The 17,732-nt window shown below is 39.4% G+C and overlaps 1 protein-coding gene across 1 annotated transcript in view; it reads right to left on the bottom strand.

Annotated features, from left to right (window-relative positions):
* Positions 1–1,191: 1,191 nt before the first annotated feature.
* Positions 1,192–17,732, bottom strand: part of LOC112112888 (spindle assembly abnormal protein 6 homolog) — a 41,038-nt gene continuing 24,497 nt past the window's right edge. Inside the window, exons 10-16 of the mRNA XM_024208979.2 lie at positions 16,739–16,828; positions 16,469–16,648; positions 16,064–16,145; positions 15,016–15,140; positions 4,962–5,065; positions 2,056–2,144; positions 1,192–1,283 (exon numbers count right to left, since the gene is read on the bottom strand). Of these exons, the coding sequence (XP_024064747.2) occupies positions 1,192–1,283; positions 2,056–2,144; positions 4,962–5,065; positions 15,016–15,140; positions 16,064–16,145; positions 16,469–16,648; positions 16,739–16,828 (762 nt within the window). The remainder of the gene's footprint in view (positions 1,284–2,055; positions 2,145–4,961; positions 5,066–15,015; positions 15,141–16,063; positions 16,146–16,468; positions 16,649–16,738; positions 16,829–17,732) is intronic.

Genomic DNA, 17,732 nt, shown 5'->3' with positions numbered 1-17,732 from the left:
CATAGATGGGCAAACCCTTATCAGGTGAAAGCCAGATTCTTCCGCTGACATCTTGAATCTCTCACAAAATGGGTTGGTTGTATTGAGTTTCACATAAAATACAGATCTTGTAACATTTTGCCAATAGACCTCAGTTTTTAAACATTTTGAAAAAGGTAGATTCAATATGTTTGATTTAAAACTGTCTGGAGAACAAATGGTCAAATAAAGAACTGATATAAGTAAATGGAATTGCACCCACTGAGAGTGTGTATCCATCCTAATCTATCAAAACTTACAATTTTTAGAATGGTACAGTACAAAAGTTTTCAGCATCTAGAATTCATTGAATCTGTTGTCTGTTACTAGAATTGTCCAAGTTTTAACAGTAAATATTAGACACAAATATCTATTAAAAATATAAATATTAGATAACTGTCTGACCCCAGTTATAAAATACATAATAAAATAGGCACTTTAACTTTGTAGTCTTTGCATAGCTAATATAAAATGGGTGTTTCAAAGTTTTGAAGAGTTTTTGTGCAAAAATTCCCAAATAGAATGCAGTTAAAAACCACCACAAACAAAAAACCCTGGCTTGCAGAAATAATTTTTTTCCCCCACACATAGTGAATAGTTATCAACAGAGGTCATACTTAATATGTCACAGAATAAATATTGCACACACATTGGAGTATTCCTGCTGTAATTTGCCATTTTTTAAAAAAGTTGTTTTTGTAATCCACAAATTGTGAATTTCTAAGAACTACTTCTAAGCAGAAGGGGCAAAAACTGGTACATCCTGTAGTAATAAGGTGTGTGCATACACACAGCTCTAAGCACCAAAAGCACATGAAATAAATGCTTTCATTTAGCCTGCACAGCTTTGTATCTTTGAAGAGTCAGTCAGCTACTGCTTTATACTAAACAAAATAAATCAAAAACATTAACTCATTTTAAAGACTTAGAACTAGAAATGAATTCATTAGGTTTTTTAATAGCTGGCTTTACCTCCAGACCATATTTTGGCAGTTGTGATGAGCACAGACTTTACAGAAAAGAGTAACCAAGTCCAGATGGACTATAAAGTCAAATTTATGACAGTGTCGCTCAAGCACCTCTTTTTTCTTTTACATTAGACACGCTAAATCAGATGCATATATTTGATGTTGCTTCTATTAACATGTGCAATCCTCTTAATAAAATTGGAGCTTATGATGCAGGAAGTCTAGTCTGTTGCCCTGGGAAGTAAGCAGATATTACAGGTGGAGTTCCTTGCTTGGGTAACATAGTTCTTGATAACGCTGAAAAAATAAAATAAAAAAATCGACCAGATGTTGCACTCTTTGTAAGGTGGTTAAATGCATATACAAACAATTATTCATATTAAAATTGTTTTGAAAAGACAGCTTAAGTTCACCATATAGTAAGCTTCCTCCCCTGCTACCCTACCCCACCCCCAAAAAATCATTTTGTCTCTGATTCAACTACATACACAAGCAGATGCCCAACTTTAAGTACGGGGCTATTCACGTGCTTAAAAAGTTAGGTACCTGCTTAAGTATTTTGCTGAATCAGGACCTCAAACTATAAACATTCCTGTGTAGGTTAACAGATTTGGCCAATAATATACTTTAAACTGTTATATTCTAATAACATAAATTTGCCAAGAGTAGAAATGGGCCTGAACGAAAACTCCAAAATGCCATTTCTATTCTTCTAGACTGAGGAAGTTCAGATCAGAACTTACCAGTTCAGGTCCATCTCTAGAAGTAACTCCACCATACATTCATATTGTATCCATTAAAATACTACTGTGTGTCAAACAGTGAAACCTGAACTACCTCAGTATTCCCCTACACATCGAACAGGAAACGATTGAGGTATCTTAGGATATCATGCTACATCAAATGGTGACCACTGTAACGTGGTTTCAAATCACACACAGTTAAATACACAGGGTATTATTACTAAACATTTACATTATGGTAGCACCAAACAGCCCTGAACTGCTGGCTAATTGTGTCAAACAAACAAATCATCTTTCAAACAGTTGCACTCCATTAGATCATTTACCTGTACTTGCTACAGACAAAGGTTTTAGACCTCTCAAAGGCAAGTTGCCATCTTTCTTCAAATATTTCATGTCTAAACCAGTTGGCTCACTGAAATATCAAAATGTGTTTGGGGAAAAGGTTATTCAAAAGGGAGCAAGCTGCCTGTAATTAATATCCTTTTAAAATTATATGGTCTCTTATGCCACCCCTCCTCCTCTCCAGTTTTCTAGTTATTAGCTTTTATTCTTAAAATGAGCAGAAGTAATATAGTACAATGTATTCCTGATAACCAAATAAATAAAAATACAGCTAAGAGAAGAGGCATGAAGTAATATAAAATAAAGGCATACTGCAACCAATTTCAGTTGCAGAACAGTGGACTGTAAACAATAGGAGTTATACAGTTCATTGCTTTCATTCTGCAGCTACTGAAACATTGCATCTAACATTGCACTCGGATTAGGAATCCTAAAAAGAATGATTTCTTAGCCTTAAACGAACAGAGAGCTAACAGCACCCATCACCTTTTACAGGCTATGGCTAGTAACAAAAGGCTCAGTCAGGATACCTTTGAAAATGACACACAATTCTGTTACTATGTACAAAGATGTTACTGGCATTAATGATAAAATCAAATTATCTATCAGTTTTAGATAAACAGTAAAGTCATTAAACAAAATTTATAAAAAATAATTGCTGGGGGGGAAAAAAAGCGCAGATTAAAAAAACAGAGTAGTTTTACTAAATACCTAACACCTATTTCAATTTATTTCCATTGTCACAAGATTGAATCATTCAGAATTTTTCCCTCACCCTCTAAAATACCATCTAACCACTCACCACACAAAAAGCCACACAACACCACAACACATTTTTCCTGCTTATGAAGACTTACATTAGGGTGCAGTAGTAAAATGCACACCATCTTGATATTCACAAAAAGGGGAAATATTTGGAATTTACACTACAGCCGGAAGTACTTTTTGCAGCAGAAAGGAGATAGAGTCAGACACTGGAAATGTACATCCAACAATCCTCATAGTGGAATATTATAGGCAATGAACTGACCTAATGAGCTAAAAATAAATATAATGGATTCACGTAAAAAAACACACACCACAAGACATTTGTAACTGAGGAGAAAAATTAAAAAATTAAAAATAAAAACACGCCATCTAGCACTTCACCACAAGATGAATCACTTGAAGCTTTCAAAACCAGCCAACCTACGTTGACGTAACCCTGCTGCCATTGAACTCAGTGGTAAAACTCCCACAGACTTCAATGGGAACAGAATTAGGACAATGCCAAGTACTTTTGAAAAAATCCCACCCTGAATCTCTACTTTTGTAGAGCCTTGAAAATGTGCTACCCACAGAGGATCAAGTTGGCTGCCTTATATGGCATATACTCTTTCTGCAAAAAGTACTGCATCACTGTTCCTCTATTTTAATGAGCTGTGATATGGTGCTGGAGTCTAATGTGTTGCCATAAAGGCTTCTATTATGCAAGTTCTGATGGAGCAAGCAACTGATGATTTAAATATTTCCCCCCTTTATACTGCAGGATAAGAGGAACAAAGAGAAAAAAATTACTTGGAAAAATTACTGTAACAGCTCTTCTCACATCCTCAAAGTCTCTCTCTCTCTCTCTTTGAAGCTTGGGTTTAGGTCAGATAATGGCTATAATCTTTTGAAGCCAATGAAAAAAAATCATTTACTGTGGAGATGAATATCAGCTCTATTCTTGCCTCGCAAAAAGTACAATACTGGAGTTCGATAAATAATATACAACGCTAAAATATTCTGGCTGATGTCGCAGCCATTAGGTTCTTGCTTCCATTTTCTCTTCTCTTTCCAGAAAGGATTTTTGTTTGGTCTTTGTTGGTAGAGTCTTCTATTTGGCTCCAAGCTCTTCCCACCATTAGAGGAGAAGGTGGGAACAGTGGTCACTGACTGAAGATGGCTGCAGAGATGTCTGAACGGTTACGTTCCATAGCCCACATCTCAGACAAGCAGCACAGTCCCCTATATCCTCCTCCTGCTGCTTATTGGGGGGTTGCTTGAGCAACAACAAGGTGTGCTGGACTCTACCTTCAGGGAACTATAAGGAGGCTTCACCTTACTTTGGAAATAGTGTGCTATCTGCCTCCAAGCCAGGCAATTCACTTTATTGAAAAGTGTTTCTAGAGACAAAATACTTTCTAACCTTGTCTTTACTTTCCTTGCTCTTGACAGTTATATTTCTATTCATGAAGTTGTGGTGGTGTGTGAACAGGGATCCTGACTCCAAGGACAAACAAGCAAGCTCAGGTCAGCTGCCCACATACCAGATCATACTGAAGAGAATTAGAAGTTATTTGGAAACGCGCCCAAGTAAAATCTAATTAGCTGGCAACATTTTGATTTTGAAAAGGCACACAGTTCCATCAGGGGTTCTCAGTGGGAGTTCCTAAATGCCAGTCATTGAACCAGTGTGCTTGGCCTCCTAGTAGATATTAGGGAGAGAAAATCCATTGCCAGGATTATTGGACCTGAAGAGAGGGTTAAACAAAACAAACAAAAAAGTGAAAATAGACTTCTCTGCAGGGTTTAATTCTTTTCCAGATCTTCCCTGGCACTTTTGAACATTCTCCTGGCAAACAAATGGATGTCCCATGGATTCCTTGAAGGAAAGAGAGTCAAACAGCAGCCCATATAGCATTGCCTGAAATCTCAGACTGATGTTACTTACAACACAGGAACAATTTGACATTGGCCAAATGTGAGATTTTTCATAAAAGCTTCACACACACACACACTTAAAAGTGAAAATAGGACTTGTGTAATCTCGGTCTTTAGAAGTTACCACAAAATGATGTAGTTTGTTAGATCACTCAGCAAAAATACAAAAAGGAAAAAACAAAAACAAAACACCACAACTTACACATGGCCTGAGTTTGGGGGCACTAAAGGAGTGGAGGTTGGTGGACAAGGTCTTGTCTCATGTAACGGAGTGCTGGTGGAATTTGCTGATAAGTTGATGCGTACCTATACAATTTAGAGAGAATGAAAAACAAAAGCATTGGACAAGACTTCTGTGTGTTTATAAGGCTCCCATCACCATAGACAGCACACATTTTTCCTCTCCCAAATAGAGCACAATCATCATTGTACCCTTAAACCATATTTTGTGATTTTTAAAGTCCCTTCTTTTTTAAAAGATCACTTGGGTAACTACTCAGGGACATCAGGCCTAGATCTCTGCTGTACTACACTAGTTTTATGATTGCACGACTCCATTGTCTTCAGTGAAAATACATGGCTCAAACTGGTGCAGCGCAGTGAAAAGGCATGCCCACTGGCTTCTGGAGCTAGATTCTGCTTCCACTGAAGCCAATGACAAAACTCTCATTGAATTCAAGAGGAGCAGGAGAAGGCCCCTAGTTTGTGTTCTTGAGAGGAAACTGCATCTGTGAGGGAATGTCTGATGTACCCCCTTTGGAACAGTATAATATCTGTATTATTGAATTTATTGCTGTAAATGCAACCAGAGGCTTAGGCAATGGGCTAATTTTTAACACATCTAAAAGTAAATACATTATGTGAATAATTAATCTAAAGGTAAACTAACTTAATAAAAGTTGGGGGGATAAAGCTTTACTGGGGAAGTTTGAGATTATTCCATTTTTTGAATGTTGCCTCACAATTGTCAATAGAAGCTTCAAATTAAACACACATTTACATATTTTTCTTATGCTACATTTTTTACAGTTAAATCTAAATTTATTGTTTTCATATTCTCCACCTATAGAGCCAATTTTTATTATTTTAATTTCTGTTTTTCATATCCTCCAACTATGTACTAAAAGAATTTTGGCTTCGAGTCTAACTCTATAAATGGGAGGTAGATAAAACGATACATTTTACAACTTCGAAAGAAAGACTACTACATGTCAAATGTTGCAATTGTAAGGCCCAATATAGTGCAGCTGGCTGAAGCCAGGAACAGATTCTTTATACTATTACAAGATCTGAGATCCCAGCTCTTTTGTGGGTTATAGACATTTCTAGCTCTGATGAATTGTGAGATATCAGGCACAAGAATGGATTTAGTCAGGGTTGAGACGCAGACTAGTGATAGTTTTGCTTGGGGAGGGGATAGAGAGAACATTTCTTGTACCCGATTCCTTTTTGTTTTTTAAATTAACAAAAGGCCAGACTGCTTAAAAGCTGCCTAGAGATTTGGAATGTAAGTAGTAGTCCCTAGCAGAAATGGATTAGCGGGCAGAGCGTAGGGAGGCAGTGAAAGTTACAAGATAAAGGCCATTTATTGTACAGTTTTAGAAAAACGAAAAAAAATAATGCTTTTTCAGATATATAGTTGGGCTCATAGTTAATTTTTCCAGGAGGAACAAATAAGCAAAAATGATTAAGAAAAACGCTTCTTCCCTCTTTCCTCCAAAACCATTTACCCAATTCCTCTCTTGTAGTCTGTGTGCATAATCTGTCAAAAATGGTTAGTAATGTTTTCTTAACACATTTGTCATGTTGTATTTATGACATAAGTCAAAACTGTTGGGCAGAGGGGAATACTTAGATAAGAGTATTGGCCATTTCGAAGTGTTCTATTTTTCAACATTTACATTAAGCACAGTTCCAGTTCTCTAATGCAGTTATTAGTGTCAAAACATTCCACGTTAACATTAGTGTTCTGGTGTGCATTATCCAGAGGCAAATCACAATGGAGAATTAAGCTGTTAAAAACTAGGACACTTCAGCAGAATACATTATAGTGCAAAGGAGGTGAAAAATAAAAAAGTATATATGCCTGCCTGTGGATTACATCTTGCAGCACTGGTGACCACACATGGGATATTCATTCGCAGAGGAACAGAGCCTTTATAGTTATTAGAAAGGGAAGCAGTGCTAATTGGTGGAGGCATCACAGGGACAGAGAAAGGACTGTTATAAAGTAGAAACCGAGGCTGTAAGGGAAACAAACAAAAATAAGTGGAAGAAAAGGCTGTTTAAAGTAAAATATGACAAAAGCAAACAAGCCTCCTGTAGGGAGGCGGTGTGGTTCCCCGGTGCAGGATGAGCTCCGCTGGACACCAGAGTGGGCGAAGCCAGGCACTCCAAGGCTGTCCCACATAGGGTCAGAGGCTGAACAGGAAGTACAAGAGCTCAACCCAAGAGCTCACGAGAGGCAGCCACTGGAGAGGCCAGATGCCTTTGGCCCAGCTCCCGCCAGGGAGACTCCAGCAACGGACCTGGAGACTGGCCCGACTTGCTGACACTCGATGCGAACCAGCATGTGGGAGAGTCACTGAGCCTACCCCTCGACAGCTACCCCGAGGATCCAATGGTGATTGACACCCCCTCCCCCCCCCCGAAGATACCACCTTGACCCAGGTACCTCCAGAGGGGAAGTTGGGAAGTAGCCTGGGGGCAGCCGACCCGGGTCTGGCTACAACACAGCTGGAACTCATGTCAGTGTGTTGCGGCCAGGATCCCCACTGACAGCAGCGGCCCTTTGGCCGCTGCTAGGGCCCCGGGCTGGGACGTAGTGGAGTGGGAGGGCCAGCGTCCCACCCCCCCTCCCACCCAACGCGTGGGTGGCAGTCTCCCCCTCTCCCAGGCTGCTCGGAGCCTGAAGCCTGGGTGTGCTATTTACCGGTGTTTGCTCAGCCCCTGCCTGAGGGCCTGAGCCTTGGAGTCTTTACTGCCCTGCCCTGACCCAGGGCCTGGGCTTATTAGCTGTTAATTGTTACCTGTGTGTGATCAGCCCCCTGCCGGACTGTTTGAGCCAGGACCCCTGCAGCCTGACTGATTCCTCAAGAGGCCATGCAAGGACTAAGGGAGGCGGTGTGGTTCCCTGCCACCCGGAGATGGATGAGCCCTGGCTAACCTCTCTACACCTCCCAAATACGCTTAAGTTGTCTTGATATTTTTGTGATAGAACTCCTACAAAAGTCTCAAGTATAATAAGGCAGAAAGGTCAGTTTTATCCAAACAAAAACAAAAAAACCCAAACCCTTCATCCACATACTTTTTTTAATGTCTAAGTATGTGCTAAGCAAGAAACATAACATTATAGGTCCATAGTACAAGCTTTGTTGCTAAGCGAAAGCTAAATAGAAAAAGAAACACTAAGCAAATAGATTTGTGACAAATGCCCCTCTTTTCCCCTTATCTCAAAAAAAAAAAAGGTGCCCACCCTTTATTAATGTTTTCAAGGTGGAAAAGCCCCTTCCACTGTGCATCTTTTTCCCAATGGAGGGAACCAAAAGTTTTAGAAAAAAAAGAGTCCCCTTCATAGTAAAATGAAAGCATGGGGCTATCAATAGCACTGTCAGCCATAGACCTCTTCTGATGTGTTACCAGAGGTCAACTGAGTTTGAAAGTAGTTCGAGGACAGGGTATTTTTGAGCCAGATAAAGGACATGTCAGTGACCGCTCTTTTTTTAATAAAGACAATCTTGTTGTTTGTAAGTTTAGTCCCAGCCTTTCACCATAACAAGACTTTTTTCCAAGTGCTCATTATGTCATACTTTCACGTCTTACAGAAGATAAAGGTGTTCAGATTACCATCCACAAAAGAGAAAGCTTTCAGTTAAAAATGTTGGTTTCAGAGTAGCAGCCGTGTTAGTCTGTATCCGTAAAAAGAACAGGAGTATTTGTGGCACCTTAGAGACTAACAAATTTATTAGAGCATAAGCTTTCGTGGGCTACAGCCCACTTCTTCGGATGCAACATCATAATCAAAAAGGCTGACAAAGGAGGTGCTGTCGTCATCATGAATAAATTGGAATATGAACAAGAGGCTTCTAGACAGCTCTCTAACACCACATTCTACAGGCCATTATCCTCTGATCCCACTGAGGATTACCTAAAGAAACTACACCATATGCTAAAAAAACTCCCTGACAAAGCACAGGAACAAATCTGTACAGACACATGCCTAGAACCCCAACCAGGGGTATTCTATTTGCTACCCAAGATCCATAAACCTGGAAATCCTGGACGCCCCATCATCTCAGGCATTGGCACCCTAACATCAGGCTTGTCTGGTTATGTGGACTCTCTCCTAGACCCTATGCTACCAGCACTCCTAGCTATCTTCGAGACACCACTGACTTCCTGAGGAAACTACAATCCATTGGTGATCTTCCAGATGCATCCGAAGAAGTGGATTGTAGCCCACGAAAGCTTATGCTCTAATAAATTTGTTAGTCTCTAAGGTGCCACAAGTACTCCTGTTCTTTTTAAAAACGTTGGTTAGTTAAGGAGCTTGTGTCAGTCTACAGAAATCTGGCACATCCCTTGCCATGACTTTGTTTTAAGAGATTCCCATCCTACATTTATCTTGTTTCCCAAAAGTAAGGACTTAGTCTATATCAGAATTAAAAAGCTTTTGAAATTGATTTAGTTTCGTTAGTACAACTTTTCAGACCTAAGAGAAGCTGCTCTGTTCAGACTTTACACCTTTGGGCTTACATAATTTATAAGGAAGGCAATGTATCACCTCCAACCCAAGACAGCAACGGGACACAAACAGCAGACAGACCCAATGATGCAGTACTTTGGCTGATTGGGGAATGAGCAGAAAGAAGCTCAGTTGGGATGGAGAACACAGAATTCATTGGGTACCAACTGGGGAGCGGGGGACAGAAGGTGTCAGTAATTTAAGCAACAATGTTAACTGGACTCAGCCATCAAAACTTTGTTTAGTGAAAGGTTTTGCATCACCCTCCCAATAAAGAAAAGCATCTTTTAGTTGGGGGGGAGAGGGGACAAACACATTGAGTCTTAATCAGGACCAAATGGATTCAAAATCAACTTCCTGATTTTTAGTATGAGAACATTCCATCATCAATACCACATAGGATTTTGGAAGCTTTGCTTCAGTAGTGCCAAGCTTACCTCTTTGCCTAACTATATTGCATAACCCTAGCTATGCATGGAATTTTAAAGCTCAACACTGTTCTCTGCTGTCCTCCTTTCACGCTGCCACTTTTGCAGGTTTGGGCTCTATTCCCTCAGCTGAGAGAACAAAACAAAAACACTTTAATTCATCATTAGAGCGACTGAAGGAGATTCATAGATTGTTTCATAATTAATATTTTCCACAATAGCTTAAAATTACAATATATAATTCACATGTAGCCAGACAATAGTTTTCCCCACTTTTTTCAAAACACTACTTGGGATGAATGAATAGGGTAAGCAGGTGATTCTACATCGCTATTGTGGATTATTAAACATGGTTATCAATGAACTTCCTCTGTCCAGTCTTATTTACTAGTATTCAGATTATCCATCCAAAACATTTAAAAAACACAGGCACGCCAGCTCTCGATTTTTCTCATATCATATCATCAAATGCACAGGCATCATGTAATCTTCTAACCCTACTGCCTGAATCAACATGGCATTAACACAGCACAGTTTCAGTTCTACTGCAAGTGGTTTTTCCCCACCATCTCCATGGTGTTTACCCACTACAAATTATCATCTACCTCTGAAAAAAATTAGAGGCAATTTGTCAAATCTCCAAAGCTCTTTATCCAATCAGTCTTGCAGCGCAACTGGGATTTTTGAGTAGTATGTAACATGGGATTTATAGGAGGATGCACTTCAAGATTCGTACCCTCTCAGGAAACTTCCATTAAATATATATCTTCGTAGTCTGTCATTACATCTTGTAGCTTAGCAGGTGGTAAATGCCACTGGAACTGGGAAGTGTTTTGTCTGCCTTTTTTTTTTTTTTTTTTAAATGAAAAAGAATCTGATCAATTTAAGATCAGGCATGTTCTGAGACCAAGCACTGATAGTAAATCTGTGTTCATGTTTTAGATATTTGAATTTTCCTTGTACTTGTATGTTATGCTACAAAAAAGAAACGTCTACTGGCTTATCTCAAATATGAAACAATTTCTGGATGAAAGGTGTGAATGGTAAGAGCTTTAATTGTTCACAGATGCTTTACAGGTATTACATGGTGAGGCATTATTACTGCATATACGGTCTCCTTTTATATATGGGCCAAAATCTTCAAGTTTGTGTGAGGCACACAAATCTATATACAGGACACCTAAATAGCTTGATTTTTAGAGGTGCTGAACAGTGGGAGTTTCCAGTAGACTTCAACTGAGAGTTCTGGATGCTCAGCAACTCTGAAAAGTCAAGCCACTGACAAATGTACATATGTGAATTTAGGGATCCAAGTTTGAAAATGTTAACAATAAATTTTAACTGGTCTTCAGCCTTTTCTTGTGTTCTATACTGTCTAGTCTTTATTCAGCTTCCTGATTTATCAGCTTTTCACAACTTTTAGTGAATCAGTCACAAACATTATCCTATCCCAAATCACTTTGCTCATGTCAGTAATTTCTCTGCCCTTGGCCAGGAACTTTATCTTTTTCTCAGATTACTATACGGATTCAGCTGGAACCTGTGTTTAGTTTTAAACGTGGGGAGTACTAACAATGGGTTAGCTTTTGCAGAGTTTCAAAACCTATTGTTATATGCCCTTAGCTTGCTTTTCTCTTCAGCAGATCTATCCATCCAAATATTAGAAATGTCTCTACCTCCTCTTCTTCTCCAAAGAAGTATATACACTAGCATTTTTGCTCCTCAGCTTTGAATTTTAGGAGAACCTTGAGAAGACGCTCCACTGACTAAATTTCTTCCTCTCCCTAAGAATATTCATGCTTTTCCCAATTATTCTAGACAGCCTTACCCCACCTGTTTTTTTGTTTTTGTTTTTTTAAGGATGTATTGTTCTTACAGGTTTTCTGAAACTATGAAGTTAGACAACTTGGGTAAAATTTTGAAAAAAAGAGCCTAAACTGTGTTAGGAGCCAAAGTTCCATTTTCAAAAGTGGGGTTTTGCTCTTAAGTTCCTTAAGAGCTCTTGAAAATTTTACCTTGTTTAAATGGACTGGTTTGCTTTCATGACATAGGAAAGAGCTGATACCTACAGACTAACATATTATTTCTGGACAAGATTTAGGAAGCAAAGCAAATCTGGTTTTTATAACAAACTAAAACACCACACACTGAACAGTGTGATTTGCCCCCATCCCCCTCCCAAAAAGTCCTACACAGTCAAACATGACTTGTTAGACTAACTATAATAGCATCATCTAGGGACTCCCAACATCATCATGGAACTCTTTTGGAATTTTACTCATCGCTAGGTTCTTTATTTTTATATATAACTGCCTATTAAGAAAATATTTCACTTATTTTCAGAGGCATCTTAGTGCACACACATCCTGCAAAGCGTCTTAACCCATCTAGCACCATGTAGCCTAATTTTCAAGAAAGTAAATTCTTGTCAACCAAAAAATGTTAAGTGGATAAAAGATAATTGAGCCATACAGCTGTATCTGTCATCAAGAGAACAGCTTGAAGAGTTTTACCCAAACGATTTTCCTGCAAATATTTTGACAGTAGTGAGCTAGCTAGATATACAGATATACAGATTCATAAATTGCAATTTGGTTTCTTCAATTCAGATCCAGGGTGATTGTAATATTGAAATCCTTAGTAAAAAGAACCCATTATGACAACTACTCCTTAGGTTGTTCTTTGACAAAAAATTAGCTCGCTTGGCTCCTGTCCAATGAAAACCCCAGCCATCTTCTTGGGTTCCGCAGCAGTGGAGTCAGTTCACTATTCCTAAAGGGATAACATAATCCCATTCTGATGGCTGTAGAATACCAAATTAAGTATGGATCTCTGTATATGGCAATCTAGGGACTCAGTAAATTCAGAAAATCCCTAGAGTTGGGTCCTTCACCTCCCATCTGACTGTCAGCAAGTTAGGAATGGAGAAGAATTTTAAAACGACAGCAGAGCCAAAGTATCTGTCTCTCACTACTCTGGAAATGGAGGGATCAGGCAGATTTTAAATCCCCACTTCCTCAGAACAAATCAACAAATTAAAAAGCCAAACAGGACTGAGGAAAATGAGGGCAACACTTTCCAAACAGATGATCATTGGGGCAGCTCCTTAAGGGTTTTGTTATAAATTAAAGTGATATTTGAGGAAGTCTCCCCATCCACAGATTTTTTTTTTTTTTTTAAACTGACACAAAAAATCCCAACCAACCAACCTGTCCATTTACTAGAATTGTAAGGTGAAGTAACTCTTCTGAACAGTCTGACATTAGTGAGTGGTGGGCCAAAGATATGCAGGAGAAGTTTCAGACTGGCTTGAGTGTTTTCGAGAAACGGAGATGGAAATTAAAATAGTTAGCTCTTAGTAAAAAGTGGTTACACATAGCTGGACCATGGCTGGACAAAACAATCTCTTTCTACAATCTGGCTCTACTGTATTGCATTTATAATAGCCACAATATTACCTTTGCCATTTAAAAGAAAAAAATTATTCTTCACAAATTGTGTTCAAGCTGAACTCTGAAGGCAACAGTTTTTAAATTTACACATTATTTCTGAGGCATTTTAAAAGTTGGAGCCAAACTTATGTCAGCCATCTAACAAAGCACAGTGCCTCTATTTCAGCTGTGTACTACTCACTCAATGATTGTCAGCTGGATGCAGAGACTGAGTGAGGGTAACCAGCCCTTAGAATTAACAATCATATTGATTTTCCTTTTTTACATTTGTTAGAAGCCAAGTTCCAGATGGTCCTGAAAGAAGTGAAATGCTTGTTAACATGTCCTCCTGGTCTAATTTTCCATAGTACATCAGTCTATTTCTTCACTGCTGCATTTGTCACTGAGCCACTGGGATGCATTTTCACCTCTGTACCACCTGTCAATATCATCTTAAGATTTTTTTCTTCTGCTTTGAATATCATCCACAGCTTCAGTTTAATGCCATCTGTTATACACCTCAGAATTCCTAAACAGCTCTTTTCTTCAGACAAGTATCATTTGGATATATATATAAATCCCCTACTGTGTTTGTATAATTTGGAAAGCACTACACAACCTCAGACTTCATTTAATGTTTCTCCATTGACTATTTTACTTACAATTCTTAATCCTTTCTTGTTTACATTATGAGCCAACATGTACTGGATAGAGGCTACATATCTTTTCCTGCTGATTCTGAAGTGATAAAACATCAGGAAGAAACTGCATGAAGATAACACTAAATTTTCTGCACTGCTGACAATTTCCATTGTCCAGATGTATACCAGTAATGGACACCTTTCTGGAAAACTCTGTCCTGGGTTCAGCAGTCTCACAGACAGGATAATGTCTGTTTCTAATATGGCAGTACATCTGCTGAATGAAGAGGAGGCCAGCCAATTTATTATTTCCTCCTGTGTCCATTGAAACTATATAAAAGTGTATCCATTGTATAGTTTTGGCCACTTTGAGAGGGGGTAACCAGTACAGCCATATCCCTCGGGTTAAGTGTAGGAACTCGCCCTCACTCTACCAGAATCCTTTAAAATGGAAGACATTTCACATGCAACCACTGCACATTATGTTTTTCCTTCCTAGTCAGATCTCAATCACCCATGCTCACCTGAACCTCAAGGGATAGATACTCAGCACAGCTGACAAAGGTAGGTGTGTGGAAAGATAGGGAGCAGAGTGGGCATAAAGTTAATAGGGGGCAGAGGAGGAGGAGGAGGAAGAAGAGAGAGGCCAAGAAACTGCCCTAACCTATGCTGGGGGCTGTTTAAAAGCTGCTTTAAATGGCTAGCACTGGAAATCAAGAGGAGCACTGTATACTCCACTCAACCCCCAACAAATCCTCTTTGTGACTCAGAAGAAATCCTCAGCTGCCCTCAGAGCAGTTTACAGTGGCTTTGTGCTGCTGAGAAAATGCAAAACAAACAGCTACAGGCAAGGCCAAGAATCTTGCCCCAGGAGCGAGAGATGGGCATGTTTAGAACTGTGTGGCTTTGTTCAGTTTTCATTCAGATCGGAGACTTATTGTAGTTTTGTGCATATAAATAATCAAAAAGAGTTCCCAACCATAATTCAGTGTAGTACAGCGCAAATACTTACCAGGCCATTCTGCAAGGCTGCTGAATTGGTGGCACTTCCAGCACATGGCATATCACTGTGACCTGATGCCCCATGCATAGATGCAATTTTATTCTCATTCAGTTGTTTATTTAGCCAGGAAATTACTACAAGGAGAATAAAAATGCATGAAATGAACATTCAGCTCTACATAAAATGTAACAGATTTCTGATTTGTCTCATACTCTAATATACTTGCCTGTATTTTTGTAACTGAGGACTAAAGATAGGACAACGAATTAATGCCTTAACTTTGAGGACACATGCAAGCAAGGCCAACTGACCTAAATTTCAATATACTGTAAATGGAATTACACAGCATATGTATTTTCAGAAAGCCAACAATAATCAAAATGCATTGGTCACAACATCCATCATATTGTATATTAAACATGCACACAAGTTATTTACAATATTAAGTGCTGAATTCAGGTTGATTGAAAGAAGTCAATTAAATGAAATTCTAGGGATTATCACCACATATAATGGGGATGCAATTGAACCCCATCCTGCAGTGCTAAGCACGGAGTGTGAGGTGGTAAGCACCTTCAACTCCCATTGAAGTCAATGTTCTTTGTTTCCTGATACCTAGGTCTTGGACGGGGTTGGAGTGGCAGAGTTGTTATTCAACCATCATTAATGTGACTTTGCAAATATAAGTTTTATTAATTGTAATACTCCTTGTTTCCTCTCCCACACAGCTATATACTGTACCAGTCTTACAGTAAAAGTTTTGTACCAGATTCTGATCTCAGTTACTCTACTGACTTCAGTGCGGTTAATCCATTTTTATAGTATTTTAACAAATCAGAACTTGCCTCATGCCTTGATATGCACACACAGAAATTCAATACCCACGTTTTCCAGTTCAAAGATCAAACTTTGCCCTTGAAATTGGTTTCAACTCATAACAGAGTGGAGAAGTAGCAAAACTAAAATGCCCATGGAATATAAAATGTTTTTAATAAGGCACAGGTTTTAGTTAGATAGTTTACATCATCATTCTAAAGGGTGCCTTTACTCTCCTTACCATTCTCATTAGTTTTCAGCAGCTGTTTGCTTTCTTCCAATTTCTGAACAGTGATGTCCAGCTGCTCTTGCAACTTAAAGACCTGGGAACAGTAATGAAATTATTTACTATAATTCATTAATCTGAGCAATCTAGTCTTCAAAAGAAACAAACAAAAAGTTAAAACTGGTACAATTCTTCCTCATTTAGCGACACCAATACCAACCTTTCTATTCCTACATTTTCCTCCATAACAATCATTATGATTCTAATAACACACACTGACAATTACAAGGGTTGGGGAGAGTCAGGTTATCAACCTGCCTTCCAGGAGATTGTAGTAAAGCTTGCATACTGTACGTAAACATTAAATATTTGCATTGCTCTGTACTTTTCCATGCAACATATATACATACAGGCACTTACCTCTTCCTCTTTTTGTTGAAGGGCCTGTTTCACATTATTAAGCTCCAATCTCTCCTTTTGAAGGGTTTGCTCTTTTTCTCCTAATATTTTTTCTTGTTGCAGTGTCACTGCATTTTTTAACTTCATCTTCTCCATTAGTTTCTTCATCTCTCCCTGGAGCTTTTTGATAATTTCATTAGCCTACCCACACCCCAAAAAATAAATAAATAAACCCAAGTGAACAAACCTGCCCCATCGATTAAATTTAATAAATGCTCATAAGTGTCTTACTTTCAGAAGTTCCTCAGAAATAGACTTCACAGCGGTTTCAAATTTTCCAATTTGAAGCTGTTTCATCTCCAGAGATTCTTCCAACTTTTTCTGAAAGATAGTTTTATATTCATGACAGGACAATGTCAACATAACCAAATGCTGAAATTTAGTGGTGCTGGTGACTGCAAGACTCCAGGGATTAGTAATGGGAGAGAGTATGCATTTTATTTCTAGGTCACCAACTGAAATTAGTCCTTTTCAGTAGCAACCCTTGACAGCCTGTGAAGGAGATCTGGTTAACATAGGTGCCACTCCGTGGGTGGTACGGGGCTGGAGCACCAACGGGGTGGGGGGGGGGGGGAAATGTGGGTGCTCAGCACCCATCGGTGGGCCCTGCCAATCAGCTCCTCCATCTCCCTTCCAGCGCCTCCCCCTCCCTCCCAGTGCCTCCCATCCACCGAGGATCAGCTGTTCAGCAGCGAGCAGAAGGTGCGGGGAGAAGGAGAGGAGCAGGGGCAGGAAGAGGTGGAGCGAGGGTGGGGCGCACTTGGGGGCAGGGGCAGGAAGTGGTGTGGGGTTGGGGCCTTGGAGGAAGAGGAGTGGAGCGGGGGGTCAAGCACCACCCGGCAAATTAGAAAGTCGGTGCCTCTGCTGGTTAAAGTGTGTGTGTTTAAAAAAAAAGGGGGGGGGGGGGGGGGGGGTCGCGAGAGGGAGGCTGTCCTGATAGGCCTAGTGGAGAACTGTCCCTCTCAGAAAGTACCATCTCAACTGTCATCTTTGCTGGCAGATGTAGAAAGAGACCAGAGGTTGCACTTGCAAGGAAGACCTGGTGAGGAAGGGTCACTTTAGAGTAGATCTTCCATCTCAAGGTTAATGTACACAAGCAGGGCAGCATGGGGAAATGTACACTGCTGCTGCCTGGTCTGTAAATAGGACTTCAGTTTCCAAGGCTATCAATTCTTTCATGAGCACTGAATTCATTAATGTATTGTTTGTTTTAAAAAGTAAAATT

Source organism: Terrapene carolina, unplaced genomic scaffold (assembly GCF_002925995.2).
Source record: "Terrapene carolina triunguis isolate 2854851 unplaced genomic scaffold, T_m_triunguis-2.0 Scaffold113, whole genome shotgun sequence".
NCBI lineage: Eukaryota > Metazoa > Chordata > Testudines > Emydidae > Terrapene > Terrapene triunguis.
Note: the sequence above shows the minus strand (reverse complement) of the source record. Positions and strands in the feature narration are given on the sequence as shown.